Source organism: Leishmania braziliensis, chromosome 19 (assembly GCF_000002845.2).
Source record: "Leishmania braziliensis MHOM/BR/75/M2904 complete genome, chromosome 19".
NCBI classification, from domain to species: domain Eukaryota; phylum Euglenozoa; class Kinetoplastea; order Trypanosomatida; family Trypanosomatidae; genus Leishmania; species Leishmania braziliensis.
In genome coordinates, this window is record NC_009311.2 from 385,872 (window position 1) to 406,037 (window position 20,166).

Below are 20,166 nucleotides of genomic sequence, written 5' to 3' on the forward strand. Positions count from 1 at the left end.
ATGGACGGCGAAAGCGTCTCCTCCACGAACACGACGCCATCCGTGTCGCCGGCTCTGCCGAAGTTACCGCACGGCAATGAATCCAGTCCCACTAAGGTGTTTGTGCGCGTGCGCCCCTTCAGCGCGGCCGAGCGCGGCAAAGGCGACTCCGAGCCAACGACGATCGTCACAGTCAGCGACGAGAACTCGTCCCACATTACCACGCTGGACCCGAGTAAAGGCTATCAGCCCAAGACGACGTATATCTTCGACCGCTGCTTCAATAGCGCCGCCGGGGCCGAGGCGGACGAGGCGCAGAGGCTTTTGTTGGGCGACGCGGAGAACGGTGGAAAGGCCCTGGCCTCCATGACGACACTCGAGGGGGTCGGTGCAGAAGGCGCGATGAACCCCATTTTGCTGGACTACCTCAGACGCGATCAGGCCGCCGTCTACGGCCACGTCGGCCGCCCAGTGCTGCTCAACGCACTGGCCGGCTACAATGGCTGCGTCTTCGCGTACGGTCAGACCGGAAGCGGGAAGACGTACACGATGATGGGACCGCCCGGAACGCTTGGTGCAGCTATCATGGGTGCGCCTGCACAGTCGAGGGCCGCCACTGGGGCCCCTACTAAGAAATTCCGCCGCGCCGCCACCACATACAACAACTCACTGCACTGGATGCCGGACGTGAAGGCAGACGAGGCGGCAGACTCGCGCTTCCAGTCCTTTGCCTCCATGACGCATCGCACCGGCGGCCACGGCGAGGCAATGTCGGTGACGGGAGATGGGCCATCGTCGCTAGATGACAGCATGTCAGCACCTTCGGATGTGGCACTGCAGCAGTCTCGACACGGCGGCCAACACGACAGCAAGGCTCTCTACATGGGGAGCGAGGATGGTCTTCAGGGCATTGTACCGCGCCTCGTGCGGGATCTGTTCGCGGAGCTCCACCAGAAGCGTGAGCACGACAGCAGCCACTCCTTCCGCGTCGAGGTGGAGTACTACGAGATCTACCGAGAGAAAGTCATGGATCTCCTGAGCAGCAGCAGCGGTGGCAGTGGCACCTCTGGCGTCAACAGCAACGGCAACGTGGAGCTGCGCGTGCGGCACAGCAAGTCTGCCGGTCCGTACGTAGAGAATTTAACAAAGAAGCACGTGGGTGATGAGGGAGAGGTATTGCGGCTCCTGCGTCACGGCAACCTGCGCCGGCGCACCGCCACGACGACGATGAATGATCGAAGTAGTCGCAGTCACGCCATCTTCGTGCTGCACATTGTGCAGATACGCATCTCCGACAAGGACAGCTCCTCAGCGAAGGTGTCAAGCAAGGTGAACCTCGTCGACCTCGCCGGATCAGAGCGGACGGGAGCGCACAGCGTGGAGGGGGACCAATTCAAGGAGGGCGTCGTGATCAATTCGTCCCTGACGGTGCTCGGCCGTGTCATTGACGCTCTCGCGGACAAGTCATCGGGCAAGCGCAACGTCTTCTGCCCGTATCGCGACTCCGTCCTCACGTGGCTGCTCATGGACTCGCTCGGCGGCAACAGCAAGACAACCATGGTGGCGACAGTGTCTCCACACGCGTCGAGCTTCGACGAGTCGTGCCAGACGCTGCGGTACGCGAGCCGAGCCAAGCAGATTGTCACTAAAGTGGTTGTCAACGAGGACCCGCAGGTGCGGCAGATCAGGCTGTTGACAGCCGAGGTTCAGCGGCTGAAGGCGCTATTGAGTGCTGAGGGCAAGTCTGCGGACAACGATGACGACGTCGACGCGCTGCAGGAGCGCATCGATGCATTGGAGAAGGAGTTAAACGAAACGCGCAACGAGCTGGAGCAGAAGTCGAGCGAGCTTGCCGCCATCTGCGCTTCTCGACGCACCCTGTCGATGGTACCGTCAACGCTCAAAGCCAGTAACGCCGGAGCTGCAGGCACGGCAAAGGAACTGGCAAAGGCCAAGTGGGATGTACGCCGCTTGGAGGCTGAGAATCTGCTACACCTGCAGACGGAACAGGAGCTGCACACCACGATGGAGCGTCTCAAGGCACTCGAGAAAAAGTACGGACAGCTGCTCAGTGACACCAAAGAAGCGCAAGAAGTTGCCAAAAAGCGAGACAGGGAGAAACAGGAGAAGGACAAGCTCATCAGTGAGTTGCAACACCAACTACAGCAGCAGACTACGCGAGTGCAGGCTAAATCGCTGCACACGGGGAGCCTCTACACCGGGTCACCGCGGCCGGACTCGGAGAAGTCCGCCGCGAATGTGTCTGCACTGACCACCACCGGAATGGAAGCGGTGAGCCCCACCGTGGAGACAAACGAGTCCGGCAAGGTTGCTGGAAAGAAAAAGAAAGCGAAGCCCGGCACTGCGGGGAGCACGACAACGCCGACTAACGCAGCGCAGCCGGTGTCCACGCCGCGCCGCGACTCGGAGTGGCTCATGGAGACGGAGCGGCTCCGAGCGCAGTTTGAGGAAGACAAGAAGCACCTCACGCTGCAGCTGCAGGAGCGCAACAACGCTTTTCGCTTGAGTCAGCTGGAGGTGAAGCGGTTGAAGAGCGAACTGAAGGGGGAGCAGGACGCACTGTACGCGGTGGAGAAGCTCTTGCGCGACCAGCATGCCGAGGCAACACGACGGCTGGAGGAGGAGGTGCAGGAGATGAAACGCGCGCTCAAAGAGGAGCGCCGGTGCAGTAAAGACCTGCGCCAGTCGCTGGCGGACCCTTTAGGGGAGCGGCCGCTGTTCTCGTGTGCGTATGTGGCGCAGACAGTTTTTCACGACGAAGAGGGGCGGCGCAGCGATGTGCAGCAGCAGGAGGCAGTGGCACGGCAGCACGTGGAGCAGGCCTGGCAGCTCTCCCAGCTAGAAGCAGCGAAGGTGGCCGCAGTGGAGCGCAAGTATGCTGCGCACCTCGCCGAGCTACAGCGCACCGCAGAGCAGCATCGCGCTCACCTCGAAGAAGTGCAAGCAGCGCACACAGCGCTGGCGGAGAAGCACGCGGCGTTGTCGGAGGCTCACAGAGCGAGCGAACGCACCGCCGAGGTAATACGCCTGGAGTTAGAGGAGAAACGCGCCGCGCAGGAAGAGGCGTCCCACCTCCACCAGGTGGAGGCGTCTGCGCAGCAAGAGAAGGCTAACGCATTGCGCGAGCTGATCTCCGAGCTTGAGAGCGCAGCGACACTGCAGGCAGAGAAGGAGCAGCAGCTACAGGGACAACTCGCCAATCTCGAAGGACAGCTATGCCAAGAGCAGGAACGCAGTAAGACTGCTTTACAGCGTCTGGAAGCGGAGTGGAAGGATCAGATGCACGCCGTAGCCGCTGCGGAGGAAGCGGCGCTGAGAGCGGAAAGGGAGGAACACGCCACCGCTGTGGCATCGCTGCAGGCACAGATCCAACAGGCGGAGGATAGGCTTCACAAGTCTGAAGAAGCTCGTAGGGCGCAGGTGATGCGAGGGCTTGAGCAGGCAAGGGAGCATGAGGCCGCCTTGGCGATGCTGCAGTCGCAGCTGGAGGAAAGCAAGAAGGCGGCCACTGCTGCCGATGAAGTCCATCAAGGTGAACAGGCGGCGCTGCGGCAGAAACTCATCGAGCAAGAGGTATACGCCTCTCGTGTTCTTGCCCTTGAGCAGGAGCTCGCAGCAGCTCACACCCAGCTCGACCGGGATCGTCGAGCATCTGCCAAGGCAATTTCAGAGCTGGAAGAGCAGCTCACAGCGGCGCAGGCGGAGCACACGGCGTCCGTTGAGGCCCTTCAACTCAACGCTGAACGCGCCTTGGCACAGGTCGCTGACCACGAGAAAGCGGTACAACTGCTTCGCAGTGACCTAGAGACGGAGAGAGCAGCGGCGCAGACCGCAGCGCATGAACATGCCGCTCTTTCGGCAAGGCTGGTGGAGCAGCTGCAAGAGCAGCGGGGGCAGTGCGAAGCGATCAGCGCATCCCTCACCGAAAAAGTGGCGGAGCTGCAGACGAAGCTGACGGTCGCCGAGGAGACGCACAACACGGAGAGCAAGCGTGCTGCCGACGCGGCAAAGGCGCAGGAGAGAGCCCTGACCGACCTTCGCGCTGAGCTCGAGTCGACGCAGACAGCGCACTCCAACGCTGAAAAGATGCACGAAGAGAAGCTGCGAGAGATGCAGAGTACGCAGGCACGACTTACACAGAAGTCGCAGGAGAACGCCGATGCTCTTGCCGCTCAGGCAGCGCAACTGCAAGCTCGCTTGGCTGCCACGGAGAGGGACTCAGAGTCTACGTTGAGGACATTGAAGGAGGAGATGGACACGATTCGGACGCAGCTCCAGAATTCAGAAGAGGCACGTCGGCAACAGATTCAACGATCCATAGACCAGGCTTTGGAGCACGACGCCGCGTTGGCGGAGCTGCGGCGACAGGTGGCAGAAGAACAGGCAGCCAAGACAGCTGAGGCGAACAGGCACAATGAGGCGTTGCTCAACGCTGAGAAGAAGTTTGCGGCGCATCAGCTGGAAGCCTCGGAGACTATCAGCGGCCTCAAACAGCAGCTGGAGCAAGCCCGCCACAGTTCGCAGCTACGTCAGGCCGATGCGACAGCGGCGCAGCAGATCGTTCAGCGGGAGTTGGACTGCACGCGCGCCGAACTGGAGGCTTCTGAGAAAGCTCGAGCGGCGCATATTCAACGCAGTGTCGAAAAGGCGGCAGCACAGGAACGAACGGAGGCCAAACTGCGGGCGGAGATTTCCTGCTTGGCGGCAAGAGCAGAGACAGCAGACGCAGCGCACTCGGCCCAAGTGGCCGAGTTGCAAGAGTACCTTCGTGAGCAGCAGGGGGCGGCCGCAGCGCAGCTGGCCGAAGCAGCCGCAGCGCTGGAAAGCGAAAGAGCAAAGTCCCAGCAGGCGTCGGCAGACCACGAAAAGTCTCTCGCCGCTGTCCTTGATCAAATTGCCTCGCTGGAGGCAGCGCTGGCCACGTCGGAGGTGGCACAAAAGGCGCAAGCGCAGCGCTTCATGGAGCAGTCCGCAGCACACGATAGCGCAATTCAGGCTGCAAGGCATGATTTGCAGCGACAGCAGGCGGAGGCGGCCGACACGGCGGCGGCGCACGCGAAGGAGCTGCGCGAGTGGGAGACAAAGTGGCAACAGCAAGCCGCATCGAGCAACGCCGAGAAGGAGTCCCTTCGCCGGGAAGCAGATGCGCAGCGACGCGCTGAAGTGGACGCAGCAGTGAAGGCGCACACGGCCACGGAAGAGAGCCTGCAAGCCACTCTGAGCGAGGTGCGGATTCGACTGGGAGAGGTGGAGGCGTTACGCGCGGCAGAAGCGATGCAACGTGAGCAGCAGTCCAGCGAGCACGCCAAGGTGTTCTCTGCGCTGCAAGCGGAGCTGCATAGCGTTCACCAGGCTAGTGCAGCGGCGGCCGCCGCGCATATGGCTGCGGTTGAACAGCTCAACAGCATCATTGCGGAGCAGAAACGCGTCAAGGCCGAGGAGGTCACGGCCATCGCGGAGAAGCTACGGGAGACCCAGAGGCAGCTGTTCAGCTCAGAGGAGGCAAGGAGGCGAAAGGTGATAGAAAAAGCCGAGGCGGCCGCCGCGCACATCATGGTGTTTGATGCGCTCCGTCGCCCCATGGAAGCAAAGCATCAACAGAAGCTTGCTACCCTCACAGCGGCTAAAGCAGCAGAAGTGGAGGCGGTGCAGATGGAGCTTGCTGCGCAGCGGGCCCTCACACAACAGCTGCAGACAGACCTCCAAGACGCGCGCCTTCAGGTGCGGCAGATGGTGGAGACCCAAAACTATGTCGACAAGGAGATGGAGGTAGAGAAGCAGGCGAACGCTGAACTCCGCCAGAGCTTGGCAGACACCGCGGCGCAGCAGGCCGCTAGCGCAGCAGTCGCCGCGGGGCTGGAGGTGACCTTGGAGCAGACGAAGAAGTCCCTTGCCCAGCTCGTCGCGGAGAGGACGGTGTTGTCGACGGAGCTCGCCAAGGCCATCGAGACGGTGGAGACCACCCGCGCGCACCTTGCAGCTGTGGAGAAAATAGCGCAGCAACGCCGCGAAGAGCTTGAGGCACAGGGAGCTGCTCTTGCTGAGGCCAGCGCGTCAGTGGACCAGCTGCGTGCAGAGGTATCTGCGCTGCGCTCGCAGTGCGCAGAGACAGAGAAGGTGCGGGACGCCCTCATCAAACAGTACGAGGAGGCGCTTGTGGCGCAGCAGGTGGATACCGTCACGGAGCTGGAGGAAAAGTTCCGCGCAATGGAGCACGAGCGCGAGATGGTGGTGCACAAGGCACAGGAAACAGAGGAGGCGCTGCGCAGCGTCATTGAGAAGCAGGAGAAGAAGCTTAAGCAGCTGCGCGAAGACCTGGAGTTTGGCGCCAGTCTGGACCAGTGCGAAGCTGAAGTTGTGGAACGCGACAGCGCCATTGGTGCTGCCGCCAGCTCAACTGGACTCACTGTCGCCGGCAGCGGGACAGGCATCGTTTCTTCGAACACCTCCTTTTCGGCCCCTGGTAGCTCTGCTGTTCCGGTCGGCAGTGGCGGCGGCTTCGGCACCATGTTCAGCTCTTTCTTCTCGCGTCGCAACACCACGGCGGCGCTGCCGGTTTCCACTGCACCATATGCGAGCGGCACAGGTATGGACGACGCCAACGACCTTCCACAAACGCTGACGCGTCCCTTCTCTGGGAACAATCGCAGTAGAGCTACGACACCGCTTCGGCGCAGCGCCAATGGCAACCTCTACAGCACGAGCGCACACCTCCACTCCTCGATCATGTCGCCGTCGCTCTTCTTCGGGAAGACTAACTCAGCGGGGTCGGTGGCGATGGTCGCCAGCTCTGGGGCGCCGTCTGCGTCGCGTAACGCCGCGCAGGGTGCAATCGAGGACCCTGGTGTAAACGAAGAAGCGCCAACGTTGCACGCACGACTGGGCATCCGCGCCACGAACATCGTGCTGGGACAGAAGTGAGCGAGAGCGGCGTGGGCCTTTTCCACACCCTCTCGTGTCCTCTGCGCCCCACCCACTCCAGTAGACCGCGTGCGCCTTCCCATGGGGCTGAAGAGATTTTGTTTCGTTCTTTCCCCGCCGTTGGCCATTGTCCCCCTCCCCACCCCACACACACACACACTTTTCTTTGCGTTGCTCTGCGGCGTACGGTGGATTGAAGGGGAGGGGGGCGCTGCAGAGTACCTGAAGTGAAAAGAGGGAAGTAACCGAGGGGCTCAAGAAGTGGCCAAGAGAAAGGGAAAAGACCTGGTAGGCAACTCGTACGCACCTCGCCTGCACCGATCCGCGACTGTGGGGCTTATCCTTGCTCCAATGTGCTGCGATCTTTTCGACGGGGTCTTACTGTTCTTCCCTGACGTACTGCCTCCTGACGGCGTGGCGGCACCTCAGTGCGTGGCATCTAGGCCCCAGCACCCCCACTCCATGTGAGGGAGCCAGGCAGCCCCCCCTCTCCCTGCTAATGCCGGACCACCTCTGGAGGCGACAGGGTCAGGCACACACGACGTAGGGAGGTCAGAGCGATGTATGGTTGCTGATGTCGGCGGCCAGGTCCCGGATGGCGCTGCGTCAGAGCGACCTGCGACAGCGAGCACGTCTGTGACGCCCATGTGATGGACCGAGTGTCAGCGTGGGGAGCCTGAGCCGCACCGAGGGGGACGCACCGTGTGGCGACGAGCATAGTGGGAGCGGCCGCAAGTCGACCTGCGAGGCGGGTGGCTGGTAAAGTTTGAGGCAGACGCGGTGCTCAGGTGACTGAGTCGGCGCATTACTGTACCGCGCGTCTACGGCCGCTTCGCACGACGCGATGGGCCTGTGAGACAAGTCAGAGGTAAAGCTAGGTAGAACTCACGTTCTCTGTGAAAGAGAGTTTGCACCTTGGGGAAAAGAAGCGTCATGTTTGGCGCCGTGTGCACACGAGCGAGAGCCTTGCATCTACCTCGCCTCATATGAACAGTTCCTTTGGTCAGTGGGGTGAGCGGTGGCCACCGACCCCTCCCCTCGCTCATTCTTCCCCCTTCGGTTCTTTCCCTCCCTGATTGACTTCCTCCGCACTCCGGGCGCTGTCTGCCGCTGGCCTGGTGCACATTTGTGGCGCTTGGTTGGGGCTGGCCTGTGGAGCCTTTTTGCTGCTGCTGCTGCTGTTGCGTGTTTTTAGTGCTGTCGCACGTTTTCCCGCTTATGAGGCTGTGAAAAGCACACACACACACACACACACACACACACGGGAGCACTCTGCTGCCCAGACCCCTCTTCTCCTCCCCCCCCCCCCGCGCACACACACACAGACAGAGGATCGCCTTCCCTCTTTAGAAGGAAAAGCGTTAATGGGCAATGAACAGCAGTGATGCCGTTTCGCTGCTTGCCTCTCTCTCTCTCTCCCTCCCGCACCCCTCCCTGTCGCTCATGCATTGCAGCGTGCTCCTGAACACCACGCCAAGCACACATACGTATCCCGACTCTGAAAGGGGCCCACCTGTAACGCGCGCGTGGTCATGTTTGTTGCCCAGGTGTATGTTGAGAGTCGTCTCTCTCTCTCTCCACTGAGTCCCCACCCCACCGCCGCACCCTGGTGCAGCAATGTTAACTTCGATGGGCCCTCCTCTCCCCTCCACCCCTCTCGATCTCTCCCAATTTTCTTTGGCGTACGCGGTTTTTTCGCCTGTTGTTATTCTTCTTCTTACGGCAAACAGATGACCCTCTACGTTGCTCCGTGCTGCGTCATCTCGTCGTTGTGAAGTCAACAGTTGTCCGGCCTCCCTACTTCCCCCCTAAAACAGAAACCCCACCACCACACCTCTCAAGTCTCTGTAGGCCTCTCACACCCGTAGCTCTCGTACACACCGCTCACTTGTTTTCTCTCCTCTCCCCCTCCTTTCCATCTTCTCGCCTTCTAACAAAATGGTGAACGTGTGCGTTGTTGGTGCTGCCGGTGGCATTGGGCAGCCGCTGTCGCTGCTGCTGATGCGCCAGCTGCCGTACGGAAGCACGCTATCGCTGTTCGATGTTGTAGGCACTGCTGGCGTCGCGGCGGACCTGTCACACGTGGACAATGTCGGCGTGCAGATCAAGTACGCGACAGGCAAGGTTGGTGTCCCGCGCGACCCTGCGCTGGCGGAGCTTGCGAAAGGTGTTGATGTCTTCGTGGTCGTGGCTGGCGTGCCACGCAAACCGGGCATGACGCGCGATGACCTGTTCAAGGTCAACGCTGGCATCATGCTGGACCTCGTGTTGACGTGCGCGTCGTCGAGCCCGAGGGCGGTGTTTTGCATTGTAACGAACCCCGTGAACAGCACGGCTGCAATCGCGGCAGAGGCGCTGAAGAGCCTTGGCGTGTACGACAGGAACCGGCTGCTGGGTGTGTCGCTGCTGGATGGACTGCGCGCGACACGCTTCATCAACGAGGCGCGCAAGCCGTTAGCAGTAAACCAGGTGCCGGTTGTTGGTGGGCACAGCGACACCACGATTGTGCCGCTCTTCCATCAGCTGCTGGGGCCCCTGCCGGCGCAGGAGGTGTTGGATAAGATGGTGAAGCGCGTGCAGGTTGCGGGGACAGAGGTAGTGAAGGCGAAGGCTGGGCGCGGGTCTGCGACGCTGTCGATGGCGGAGGCGGGCGCGCGGTTCACACTGAAGGTTGTGGAGGGCCTGACCGGCGCTGGTAACCCACTGGTGTACGCGTACGTGGACACGGACGGGCAGCATGAGTTACCGTTCCTTGCGATCCCAGTGATCCTTGGCCGTCACGGAATCGAGAAGCGCCTGCCGATTGGTCCGTTGCACCCGACGGAGGAAAAGATACTGAAGGAGGCGCTGCCGGAGATCAAGAGTAATATCGAGAAGGGCAAAGAGTTCGCGCGGTCGAAGCTTTAAGGTGCGGTGCTCTTTCTCTAAAGAGGAGTGGGGTGCACTATCGTGTTTCGCTTCACGCTAACGGATGCTGCAAGACGCCCCTTGCCATCCCCTCCCCTCTCCGTCGTCTACACGTCGGTGAGTGGAACGTTTTTTTTCCTGCGCGTTGACATGCAGTGTGCAACTGGCTGAGGGAGGGAGCGCAGGGGAGGGGAGGGGGGTAAACGTCGGGTACACACACATATATATATGCACATACACGTACACACATGCCTGCATGTATACCCGGTCACCAGCCCTGGGACCGGCTCATTGCGTTTGCTTTTTTTTTTTTGCTTTTTCGTCCAGCACAGGCAGCGGGAGGAGTCGCGTGTGTGCCGCTCAAAATGTTGTTTGTTTGTTTGTTTGCTCATTTTGTTTTTTTCTCCATTTGAACAAGGGAGGGAAGAGAAAAGGACCGCCTACGCACACCGGCACACGCTGCATAGGAAACGACTCGGCCACCATATTGCGCCGCGCGCTTTCTGCTCGCTCTTCTGCGGTTTGGCCTGCCTCCGTGTGCCGCTCTCTGCCCTGTCGTGTCTGCCTGTGTTCTACTGTCGTACTTCCCCACCCCACCCCCATCAAAAAAAAAAAAAAAGCACCTCCTCTCTCCCACAGGTATGTGTGTATGTGTGTGTGTGTGAGAGAGAGAGAGAGAGGCCTAACTTCTCTTCATTCTGATGTGTGCGTGTGTACGTGCCTCGACGTTTTTAAAGGACACAATGCGCGGGGAGCCCCTTTTTAAGCAAATGGGCGCACCTCTCCATCCTCAGGAAAGTGGCACACATACACACACGCTAAGACATCCAGACGCTCCGCCGCTAACGAATGCGATGCAAGAGCACACAAATCTACTTTCATCTGGGTCTCCGTTGCCTCGTGCGTGGTGCATATAAGCGTGCACCATCTCTTCAACATGCTCTCAGAGAATGCGTAGAGAGGAAAAATGAAGACATGAAGGGTCGGGCATGGACACCTGCTGCTATGCGCATGCACAGAGGAAGCCCTCAGTAAGGCACCACCACGCAAACGGGTCGAGGTGTGGCTTCCACCCCTCACGGCGCCACCCCTGTGCGGGACTACGTATCAGCGTGGACGGGTGCACGTGTGAAGACCAGCTCAGGGTGGCTGCTACGCTTGCTTTTCCTATTTTATACATGTGCGCTGAGCTCTGTGCGCTCATGATCTCCTGAAGTAACAACAACCGAAACAAAGAAGAAGAGCAGCGAAAACAAAAACACTCATGCACGCGTCCTTTGAGATCGGACGTTGTAACTCATAGTGGCCCCTTCGTGAATGGTAGGGGATAAGGATGAGTGGAGTGAAGCGGGAAGGGAATGAGAAAGGGAGGCCAGGGGAGGTTAGCGCACTCGCAGTATAGAAGTTCCGCGTGGTGGCACCTCTCTCCTCTTCTTCCTCAATGTTTTCTCCCCTTCCCTATCTGTAGGGTCTCTGGGTGGTCTGCCAGGCTGTCGCACGGTGAAAAGACCGCTAGAAGCGACAGCGGCTGAGCTCCGCAGGCGCCCATGTCTCTCTCCTCCCACGTGCTGCATAGCTGTACCGCATCTACGAGGGTTACCGCCGTCTCTTCCCTGGTCTTTATTACGGTGCTCCGTCGCTCAATGCCGCCCAACACCCACACCTTTGATACCCGCACGCACGGGTGGGCGCGCACCATATGCGACGATGAACGCGGTAGTTTAGCTACGCTAGGCAGCGAACCAAAGAGGGCGATCCGCGGGTGTCGACGAGGCGTTGCCACCGTTGTGGTCATGGAGGATGTCATCGACTTCATTCAGAGCCGTCCGCTGATTGGGTATCAGATGGACGGCGCACACCTGAACAACGTCCTGGTCAGTCTTGCTCGTCAGCAGCAGCAGCTGATGGACGCCCAGAACCGGCTCAACAACCGTCTCGGCGATATTGTCGACGACGTACGAGAGATTCGCGACCACCAGAAGCAGCTAGAATCTGTGATTGGCGAGCTCGGTGGTCCTGCGCAGCTGCACCACGTCCGATCGCGCATCGCTGACGTGGAGAGGGCCGTGGACGGGCTAGCGAGAGACATGCAGGATACAAAAGACGTCGCGAATGCCGCCGGACGAGATGCCAATCAAGCTGGCCGGCTCGCAGATGACGCAAGCCGGGCCGCTTCTAGCCTCCGTGACTCGGTGAACGCGCTAGGCGGGGACATGGAAAAAGTTGCCCACCAGCTGGAGTCCCACCGTAAAAGCATCGGCAAGGCGCTCGGCGATCTTGAGAAGGACCGCCAGCACTTAGAGCAGCAGGTGCGCGAGGCTATCCGAGAGGTACAGCAGCGCATTGAGCGCGAGAGCGGGGTAGAGCGGCTGCGTCAAATGCTGGACGAGCTCAGCGACCGCACGGATGAGAATTTCCGCAGCGTTGAGGAGAGCGCGCGAGCGGTGGACGCGGAGCTGTCGCGGCAGGACACCAATCAAGCCGCCCTTCGTGCAGAAATTTCCGCGCTAGATGAACGAGCCCGCACTGCGCTTGCGGCGCTATCGAGTGACGCAGATAACAAGTACCACAAGTTGTTAGACGCCTTCCGTCAGTACGAGGCCGGGTGGACGGACTTGGAAGAGCACATGGTGCGTGCAGGACAGCTGTTGGCGAGCCGCAAGCAACTCTCTCCGCGTTCTACGAGTATTCGACGCTGAGGTATGTAGAGCTAGCGGCTCGAAGAAGAACGCTCTAGGAGAGAGCAATGGCATGCTGCAGTGCATCTTCAAGGAAGGAGACCTAGTGAACATTGAGGTCATCACGCACGTAGCCGGTGCAAATCTTACTTACCCCTTACTGTCGTCGCAGAGGAGGCCGAGATGCTTTGGGCTCCTGCTCTTGTTAAGGAACACGTCGCTTGGATGGTTGCCCTCCGGAACAGGGAGACTCTCTGTGCACCTTTTCTTCTTCCCGTGACTCGGTAAGGGGTGTGCCTCGCGTGTTCGCATGGGATGCGACGGTATGCGTGCCTCCATTGCCCCTTCTTACCCCGCCCTCTTCCCTCTCTCGGCCTATGCCCCCTGCGCTCTGTAATGCTGAAAGGCTTACCCTCAGAGGTTTGCGCTGCGTATTGGGGGGGGGGCATCAGTGTTTGCGGTTGGGCCTGTGTGTGGGGGGAGCGTCTGTATGTACTTGTATTACGATTCTTCTTGGCTTTTTCAGACTGTATGCGTGGCAGTCATCCACACACACGCGCGCGCGTACATATCCTCTCTCTTCTCCTAGACCTACTTTTCCCCGCTCCCTCATCTTGGCCTCTACGCATGCGTCGTTAGAGACGGTCACCGTGTCAGTTGCTTGCATGCCTGGATATATATATATATATATGTGTGTGTGTGTGTGTGTGTGTGGCAACGAATGGCGCGGCTGTCACGCCACACGGGTGTGAGGAAGCTTCAGAGAGGTGGACGGAGGCCAAAGCAGAAGCAGATGCGATGTCCCCACATCCATTACAATACAACAAGCCAACCAACCAACACACCAACAACGAACAGTCGGAACAGCAGCGAAAAGCAAATGGGAGTCTACGCGAGAAAACACTTCCAGAAGACACATTCGCTTTGTTTAAGTGGTGTCCCTCGCTTGTTTGCTTCCCGCCCCCGCTTCGTGAGACTAGTGCGCTACGTAGCTTCTCTGTCAACGACGTGCTCCTCGGCTAACGGACGGTGGCGTTGCGTCTTGCACACCTCTTACCACATCTATGAGGAAGTGGACTGAAGAAACTTGCGTTACACACGGCGGCGTAGTGCGGCAATGGCTGTTCTGCGCCATAAAAGGGGGAAACGCAGCATCGCTCCGGCTTGGACTGCATTCCCCGTGCTGGCAGGCCCGGGGTGCTTCCATCACTTTGTCAACTCTCCCTTACTCTCTTCTGCGTACCCTCCCGCCCCTTCGCTAACGCGTGAACACAACATCCGTACAGTTCTGCCGTTCCCACTTGATGGATGTCCTCCTGTCTCTGTATCACGCATTTCTGGCTGTCGCTCTGAGGGTTTCTCATCTCTGCATCCCTCTTTCCTTCCCTTTGCAGGAACAACTCATCCCCTGAGCAGCCGCCTTGGGAGAGGGCGTGCTTCTCTTTCGGTGTGACTGGCTCTTTCTTCGGGAAGGAAAGGGAAAGGAGGCAAGGTCAGAAACTGTGGGTGTGTATGTACACTGGACTTGGCGTCTGCGTACAGTAGGGGGAGAGGTATCTATGCTCGTGTTTTCTCAGTTCTTGGGGTCTACGGCATCACCCTATATCCCTGCTCGCTTCCGGTGACGTCTCGTCCGCGCAGATCAGTTGTTCTCCCTCCACACACACCTTCCCCCTCACTGTTTTGCTTAGCCTATGCCCTCTCCCCTTGTGTTGACCCGCGCCACTCCGGCACGCGGCCTCAACATCAAAATGTTCGACCGCAAGGTGAAGGGTCTGCAGCGCAGCTTCGTCTCGTCCCCAGCGTGTGATCTTCACAAGCTCTGCGCAGAGCAGATGCTGGACCGGCGCGCCTTTGTGAAGCGCGACACGCCAGTTGTGCTAGAAGTGGGGGCGCACACTGGATGGTACCTGCGGCACATGATTGAGCGCAAGGAGCTTCACGGCCTCAAGCAGTACATACAGACGGACATCTCCGAGGAGAGGCTTAACCGCAACTACGAAGAAATCAAGGATATCCTCCCGCCAGAAGTTGAGTTTGTACAAATCTCTTGCGACGAGGAGCAGCCCGCGCCGTTCGGCATTCCGGACAAGTCGGTAGACATGGTTGTGTCGTGCCTCTCGATGCACTGGGTGAATGACCTGGAGACAGCCATGGTAAACATTCGAAAGGTACTCAAGCGCGACGGCTTCTTCCTGAACGCTATGTTCGGCGGCAACACCCTCTACGAACTGCGAGGGTGCTTCTCCATGGCACAGACAGAGGCTCTCGGTGGCGTCACGCCGCACGTCTCTCCCATGATCGACGGAGCCGGTCTGTCGACGCTTGTACTGCAGGCAGGCTTTAGCATTCCTACGATCGATTTGGACCGGCATCTGCTGCTGTATGAGACCCCGTTCCACTTGATGGAGCACCTGGCAGTGATGGGGGAGAGCGCATGCCATTACATGCGTCAGCCCATGAAGCGCGATGTCTTGCTCTGCGCCTGCGCTGTGTATGACACAATGTACAGGCAGAACGGCCTCATTCCCGCCACCTTCGAGGTGTTCCACACGATTGCCTGGAGCCCCAGTCCGACGCAAGCGAAGCCGCTGGAGCGCGGGAGTGGGCAAATCCCGCTGGCCTCGTGGAACTCGAAGAATCGGAAGCAGCTGCAGTCGGTGCTGGACGAGTACGCGCTAAACCCCGACGATGAGGTGCTCCAGAACAAAGCCGAGGCGATCTTCAAGCGGCTGCGCGAGGAGAGCGCTGACCTCATGGCGAAGAAAGGGCTCGACTCGCGCGGGTTTGAGCGCGACCGAGACGAGGAGGCGCGCCAGCTCGACCAGAAGCCGCTGCCGCCCTTTCAGTAGTGGTGGCCGAGTGCCACAGCGAGCACTTTTTCACGTGAACAACTTGCTCGATGTTGTGACAACGATGTGCCGTGTCCTCTTATCCTCCCCACCCCCTCATGCACAGAAGCCTGACAGGTGGGCTATGTCGGGACAACAAAAAGAAATCTGTGTAGCGAGGCAGTGTGTTGACGCAGCGTACACCACACACACACGTGCCCACACAAAACAAGTGCAAGAGTCAACCACGGCAGAAGAGACCGAAGCAAAAGGGAAATGATCGAGCGCAAAGGCAAGCTGTGATAATGGGGCGAAGAGGCGTGATGCCGGAGATGGTGGGAGAGATGTTAAGGGAGCCGCGTCTTTTGTCAGACCTCACTGGTGCCAGGACTCTCAGCGTGACTCTCTAGCTGGATGGTGGGTGCTTGCCACACCCGTCTTTCCGAAACACCCACCAAGACGACTCTCGAGCACCCTCCCCCGCCCCCCCCCCTGCTCTCCGAGACGGCTTGGTGGGTGCATTTTTGCGAACCCCTTTCTCCGCTGTCCCCTCTCTCTGCACCGGCAGATGCAGCAGCTTACGTGCACCCCATCCATCTTAGGTGCCCGCGGTCCGCAACGGTCACAGTTCGGTGATCAGCGTGCTTTCTCAACCACTTTTACCTTTTGAGCCTTTGCTCGAATTCACAACTCGCTTGCACAGTCCTCCGCGCTCTGCAGCTGCCTCCCCGATGCCACAGAAGGCCTAACGGTCGACAAATACAGCGTCAGTAGCGGGGCTGCTGCGGCCACCTCCTCAGGGGGGTAGGAGGAGGAAGAAGCAGTAGTCGCGACTGTTGACAACGATGAAGCACCACAGCGACGAGGGTGTGCCGCGACTTTCCTTCGGGGAAATTCACAATGCCCAAAGCGACGATGTGCGACTGACCCTGAAGCCCGCAGTTTAGAAGGCCGCCAACCAGCCGAACGCCAAAGTGTTACTGCTTTTTTTTTTGTACGGGTGCTGCCGAGGGCCTAAGCGCGACGGCCGTGTGCGTGCGGGGAGGTGGGGGGCGGGGGCACGCCACCGTCGTAGCATTCGTCAAGTAGGTGGAGACAATAAAGTGCCCATCAGAGTTTCATGCGGCATGCTGGAACAAGGACGAGAGGGCGCACTCGATGCTGCTGTGCGTTGACGCTGGTTCACGTGTCGCCGACGCTGACGGGAACACGCCGTTGCACACCTTGGAGATATCGGATACAGTACCGCTGGCGCTACAAGTTTGTACCAGCTAGCGCGTCCTGGCGTTACCGAAGCATCATCCGTGGATGGGGAAAGCAGCGATGCCAGTCGTGGTGCCGCTGCTTTCTTTTCTCATCAGGGTACTGGAGCTGAACCTGGCTTCTCTGCTGACGGTGACAGGCGAGCTCGACCCTGCTATGGCCCACCGCCTAGATTTCGCAGAGCCGGCCTTCGGCTGCGGACCCGCACAGGCGCTGCTGAAGCACCTGGCGAAACTGAAGAAATCGTCGGAAAGCGGCAGCAGTGCTGTGGCAGGGACTGTGTCTAGTGACACAACGTCCTAATACAACGCACTGCTGCATGCCTTGGTGGGTGCCACCAGCAGCGAGGATGCCGTCGTGGGTGCGTCTGTACGTCAGCTGCGAGGCCTGGGTGCGGCCTCCATCCCCCGCAACCGCAGTAATCAACGAGTGACGGGGGGGGGGGGGGGGTAATCATTGGCCACGGGACAGGGCGGAACGCGTTGGCGGAGCCGAAAGACAAGTACTTAGCGCTCATCCATGGGACCATGGAAGCGCACCACATGTCAGCGGTCAAGGCACTGTGCTTTGTTGTGACGGGGCCTGCTGAGGTGCAGGAACTTAATGGTCACCGAGGTGCTTCTGAGAAGCGGCGCAAGTGCGGAGATAGTGAACGCGCTGATCGAGCGCCAGACCATCACACGAGACGCTTGCAAGCATTTGAGGCATCGGCATGACGAGCTACAGGCGTAGGCAGCTGATGCGGAGCGAGCCGAAGCGACGCCCTCGGCTGCTGCAGCGGCGGAGACGGGGGGGTGCTAGTGGAATGTCTCGCATCCAGGAGGCCTGCAAGGCGCGCGCCGTTACGGCGGTGCAGCGCAAGCATCAGGGTCCAGTGCGTCAGGGTGGCGGGGTCTCTACTCCTGTCTAGGTCGCAGATGGGGTGCTGTTCCTCTCGGTACTCGTCCCCGCCAACGCGTTGCTGGTGGGACACAAGGGCCAATCGAAGCCACTAGGCCACAAGTACATCTTGGCAAGGGTCTTTCTTTCTCCTCCTCCGCTACTGTCTCACTCGTGGTGGGTATGTTGGGCACAGGTGTTTATATGTAAGGCCTTATTGCGCCTCTCGCGACTGAGCACGCTTTCCCTTCCCTGCAACACCTCCTCCCTCCCCTTGCCTCCACTGAGACGGTGTGTGCGCAGCACCTGGTCAGCTCCTCACCGCAGGAAGAGTAAGGCCATCAACAAATGCCAAAGCGAAGTCCTTTTTTGTCTCGGGGCAAATTCAGCCAACAGAAATACTCTTCACCACCACCACCTGACTCCGTGGCTCCTTCAACACGTCATCGGTGGGTCCACACTCCCTCCCTCCCTCCCTCCCTCGCCCTTCTCCCTTCTCTTCACGTATGGCTCTCAATCCCCTCTGCACAACGAAGATAAGCAAGGATCATTTCTTGTTTGCTCTTCCTTCGTCTTCTCTCGCGTGGGGGTGGTCTGTACGCGCGACCACACACCGACGGGAATTCATCAAAGCGCTTCAGCTCCTTACACACAGCCTCCAGCGGCGGGTAGGCCGCTTGCAACACCTTCAGCTGGTCCTCTCTTCGATGGACTACTGGAAGTTGAATACAGATGGGACAGGACTGGAAGTAGACGAGGTGTGCATCCTCTCTCAGCACGGTGTCACCCTCTACAATGGAGACGAGAAGACGCACCGGCGAAATGGAAAGCTGGCGCTGACGACGCACCAACTTAGGTACAACGACGAGGCTGATGTCTCGACGGTGCTGCAGCTGCCGCTGGAGCTGGTCCGGCGCTCTGGACGGGCGCCAAGCCTCTCCAGCGGCTTCGGACCCTTTTCCAGCCCAAAGATCGTTGTTCCACTGCCGCAGAACGCATACGTGAAACTCTCCTTTCGCGCCGGTGGTGTGGAAAAGTTTTATACAGCCTTTGTGGATGCCCTTGAGAAGAAGGCGTGGCTGCAAGCGGCGGCGACACACTCGCAAGCGCAGCCACCGCAGGGCGCCGTTGTAGGCAAATCCCTCAGCACCCCTGCGTCGGCGGTTAACGGAGGAGGTAGCAGCAGCGGTGCAAGCCCTGGGACGACGACGGCGGTACCCAGCACGAGTCCGCCACCGCCCGTCCCACGCGGGGTTGGTATTGCGGGCGTCCAGCTAGCTTCCGCACAGTCCGCCGCCATGAACGAAACCCTCAAGGACATCGATGATATCATGAACAAAGCCTCCACACTCGTGAGCAACATTCGGCGCCTGCGCGAGCGCAACGAGGCAGCGGCGGTGGCAGGATCGAATCCCGGAAGTGAAACCGCCGTGGAGCGGACAAAGATAGAAAGCATCGAGTCCACGCTGGGGCTGGGGACCATGGTAACGCGCTACGGCACAAATTGCAGCGATTCTCGCTTCCACAAAGACTTGGCGGTTGAGCTGCACGCCTGGATGACGCACGAGAGCAACTCGAGGCTCTTCAACGACATGCCGGTCGTTCCTCTTATTGAGCTGTTCGCGCTGTACAACAAGGCGCGCGGTGGGGACTTGGTGTCGCCACTAGATGTGCTGAACGCATGCAAGTACATGACAACGAAGGTGTCAGGCAGCTGCTACGACCTCGTCACATTGCTCTCTGGCCGCAAGGCGCTGGTGAATCGCAACGACTCGCTCTTGCTGGCAAAGCTGACAACACTGCTGGGACCCCAGCTAGTGAACCCCAGCGGCTCACCCGTGCAGGATGCGTGGAAGAAGACGTCGCCACATTCGCAGCAGTGCGGCGAGGGCGCATCTCCCCTGGTGCGTATCGCCACCACCAGCGACTTCCCAAAGGCCTCGCGGGAGCTGAAGTTCGTCAGTGATGTTTCGCTGGCAGAAAAGATGCAAGTCGCGACCGAAGTGGCAGCTGACATTTTGGCGCTGCTCCTGCTGAAGGGCTTTCTCTGCTGCGTGGACACCGGTTTCGACTGCTACGTCTACACGTGGAACATTTTCGTCTTTTGACGTACTTGCGTGTGTGTGTGGGGGGGGGGGAGGGGGTCTGGTGTACCGGTGTACGATCGGTGCCGGGCGTGCTGAGGCGCGGGGAGGGAGTCTCCCATCTCTACCGCTGCCATCGTATTGCACTGCTTCTGTTCATGCCCGTTTGCAAATGGGAAGGGGGCGCGGGCGGCCGGGGGATGTGCGCAGTGGCCAATCCGCGAGTCTCTGCGCGTCTTCCTGCGTCCCTTTGACGCTTCCTTAGCAAACAAAGGCTTGAGAACTCAGCAGCCGGAAAGGAGCACCCGGACACACGTGTGGGGAAAACGAGACGTCATACAGGAAGTGTTTCGTGATGAGTGACCAGAGACTCCGTGGGGTGGCGATGTTGTTTGGTTTCGTTTTTGCCTTTCGTGGTCCTTTTCCTCTTTATTGCCCCTCCTCTCCTCTCAGGGCTGCGTTGACCCCCTTCACGCCGTGCTCAGGTGCGATCCCTCCCAGAGACGCTCTCGCGTAAAGGCGGAGCGGACGAGAAACACTCGTAACTCCATGAGTGTTTTTCTGCTTCCCCCCCCCCCCCCCCCCGCTCCCTCACTTTTACTC

The 20,166-nt window shown here is 59.6% G+C and overlaps 5 protein-coding genes across 5 annotated transcripts; all 5 read left to right on the forward strand.

Annotated features, from left to right (window-relative positions):
- On the forward strand, nt 1–6,921 carry LBRM_19_1010 (putative kinesin; the record flags this gene model as incomplete). The annotated part of the gene is made up of 1 exon (XM_001564147.2): nt 1–6,921. The coding sequence occupies one exon, from the start codon at nt 1–3 to the stop codon at nt 6,919–6,921; it is 6,921 nt and encodes a 2,306-aa protein (XP_001564197.2).
- A 1,938-nt stretch (nt 6,922–8,859) lies between these two features.
- Nucleotides 8,860–9,828, forward strand: LBRM_19_1020 (glycosomal malate dehydrogenase; the record flags this gene model as incomplete). Its single annotated transcript, XM_001564148.1, has 1 exon — nt 8,860–9,828. One exon carries the CDS (start codon nt 8,860–8,862, stop codon nt 9,826–9,828), a length of 969 nt encoding a protein of 322 aa, XP_001564198.1.
- Nucleotides 9,829–11,621: 1,793 nt separating this feature from the next.
- On the forward strand, nt 11,622–12,527 carry LBRM_19_1030 (conserved hypothetical protein; the record flags this gene model as incomplete). Its single annotated transcript, XM_001564149.2, has 1 exon — nt 11,622–12,527. One exon carries the CDS (start codon nt 11,622–11,624, stop codon nt 12,525–12,527), a length of 906 nt encoding a protein of 301 aa, XP_001564199.1.
- Nucleotides 12,528–14,200: 1,673 nt separating this feature from the next.
- LBRM_19_1040 (conserved hypothetical protein) lies at nt 14,201–15,358 on the forward strand (the record flags this gene model as incomplete). The annotated part of the gene is made up of 1 exon (XM_001564150.1): nt 14,201–15,358. The coding sequence occupies one exon, from the start codon at nt 14,201–14,203 to the stop codon at nt 15,356–15,358; it is 1,158 nt and encodes a 385-aa protein (XP_001564200.1).
- Nucleotides 15,359–18,186: 2,828 nt separating this feature from the next.
- LBRM_19_1050 (conserved hypothetical protein) lies at nt 18,187–19,587 on the forward strand (the record flags this gene model as incomplete). The annotated part of the gene is made up of 1 exon (XM_001564151.1): nt 18,187–19,587. The coding sequence occupies one exon, from the start codon at nt 18,187–18,189 to the stop codon at nt 19,585–19,587; it is 1,401 nt and encodes a 466-aa protein (XP_001564201.1).
- Between the last annotated feature and the right edge of the window lie 579 nt (nt 19,588–20,166).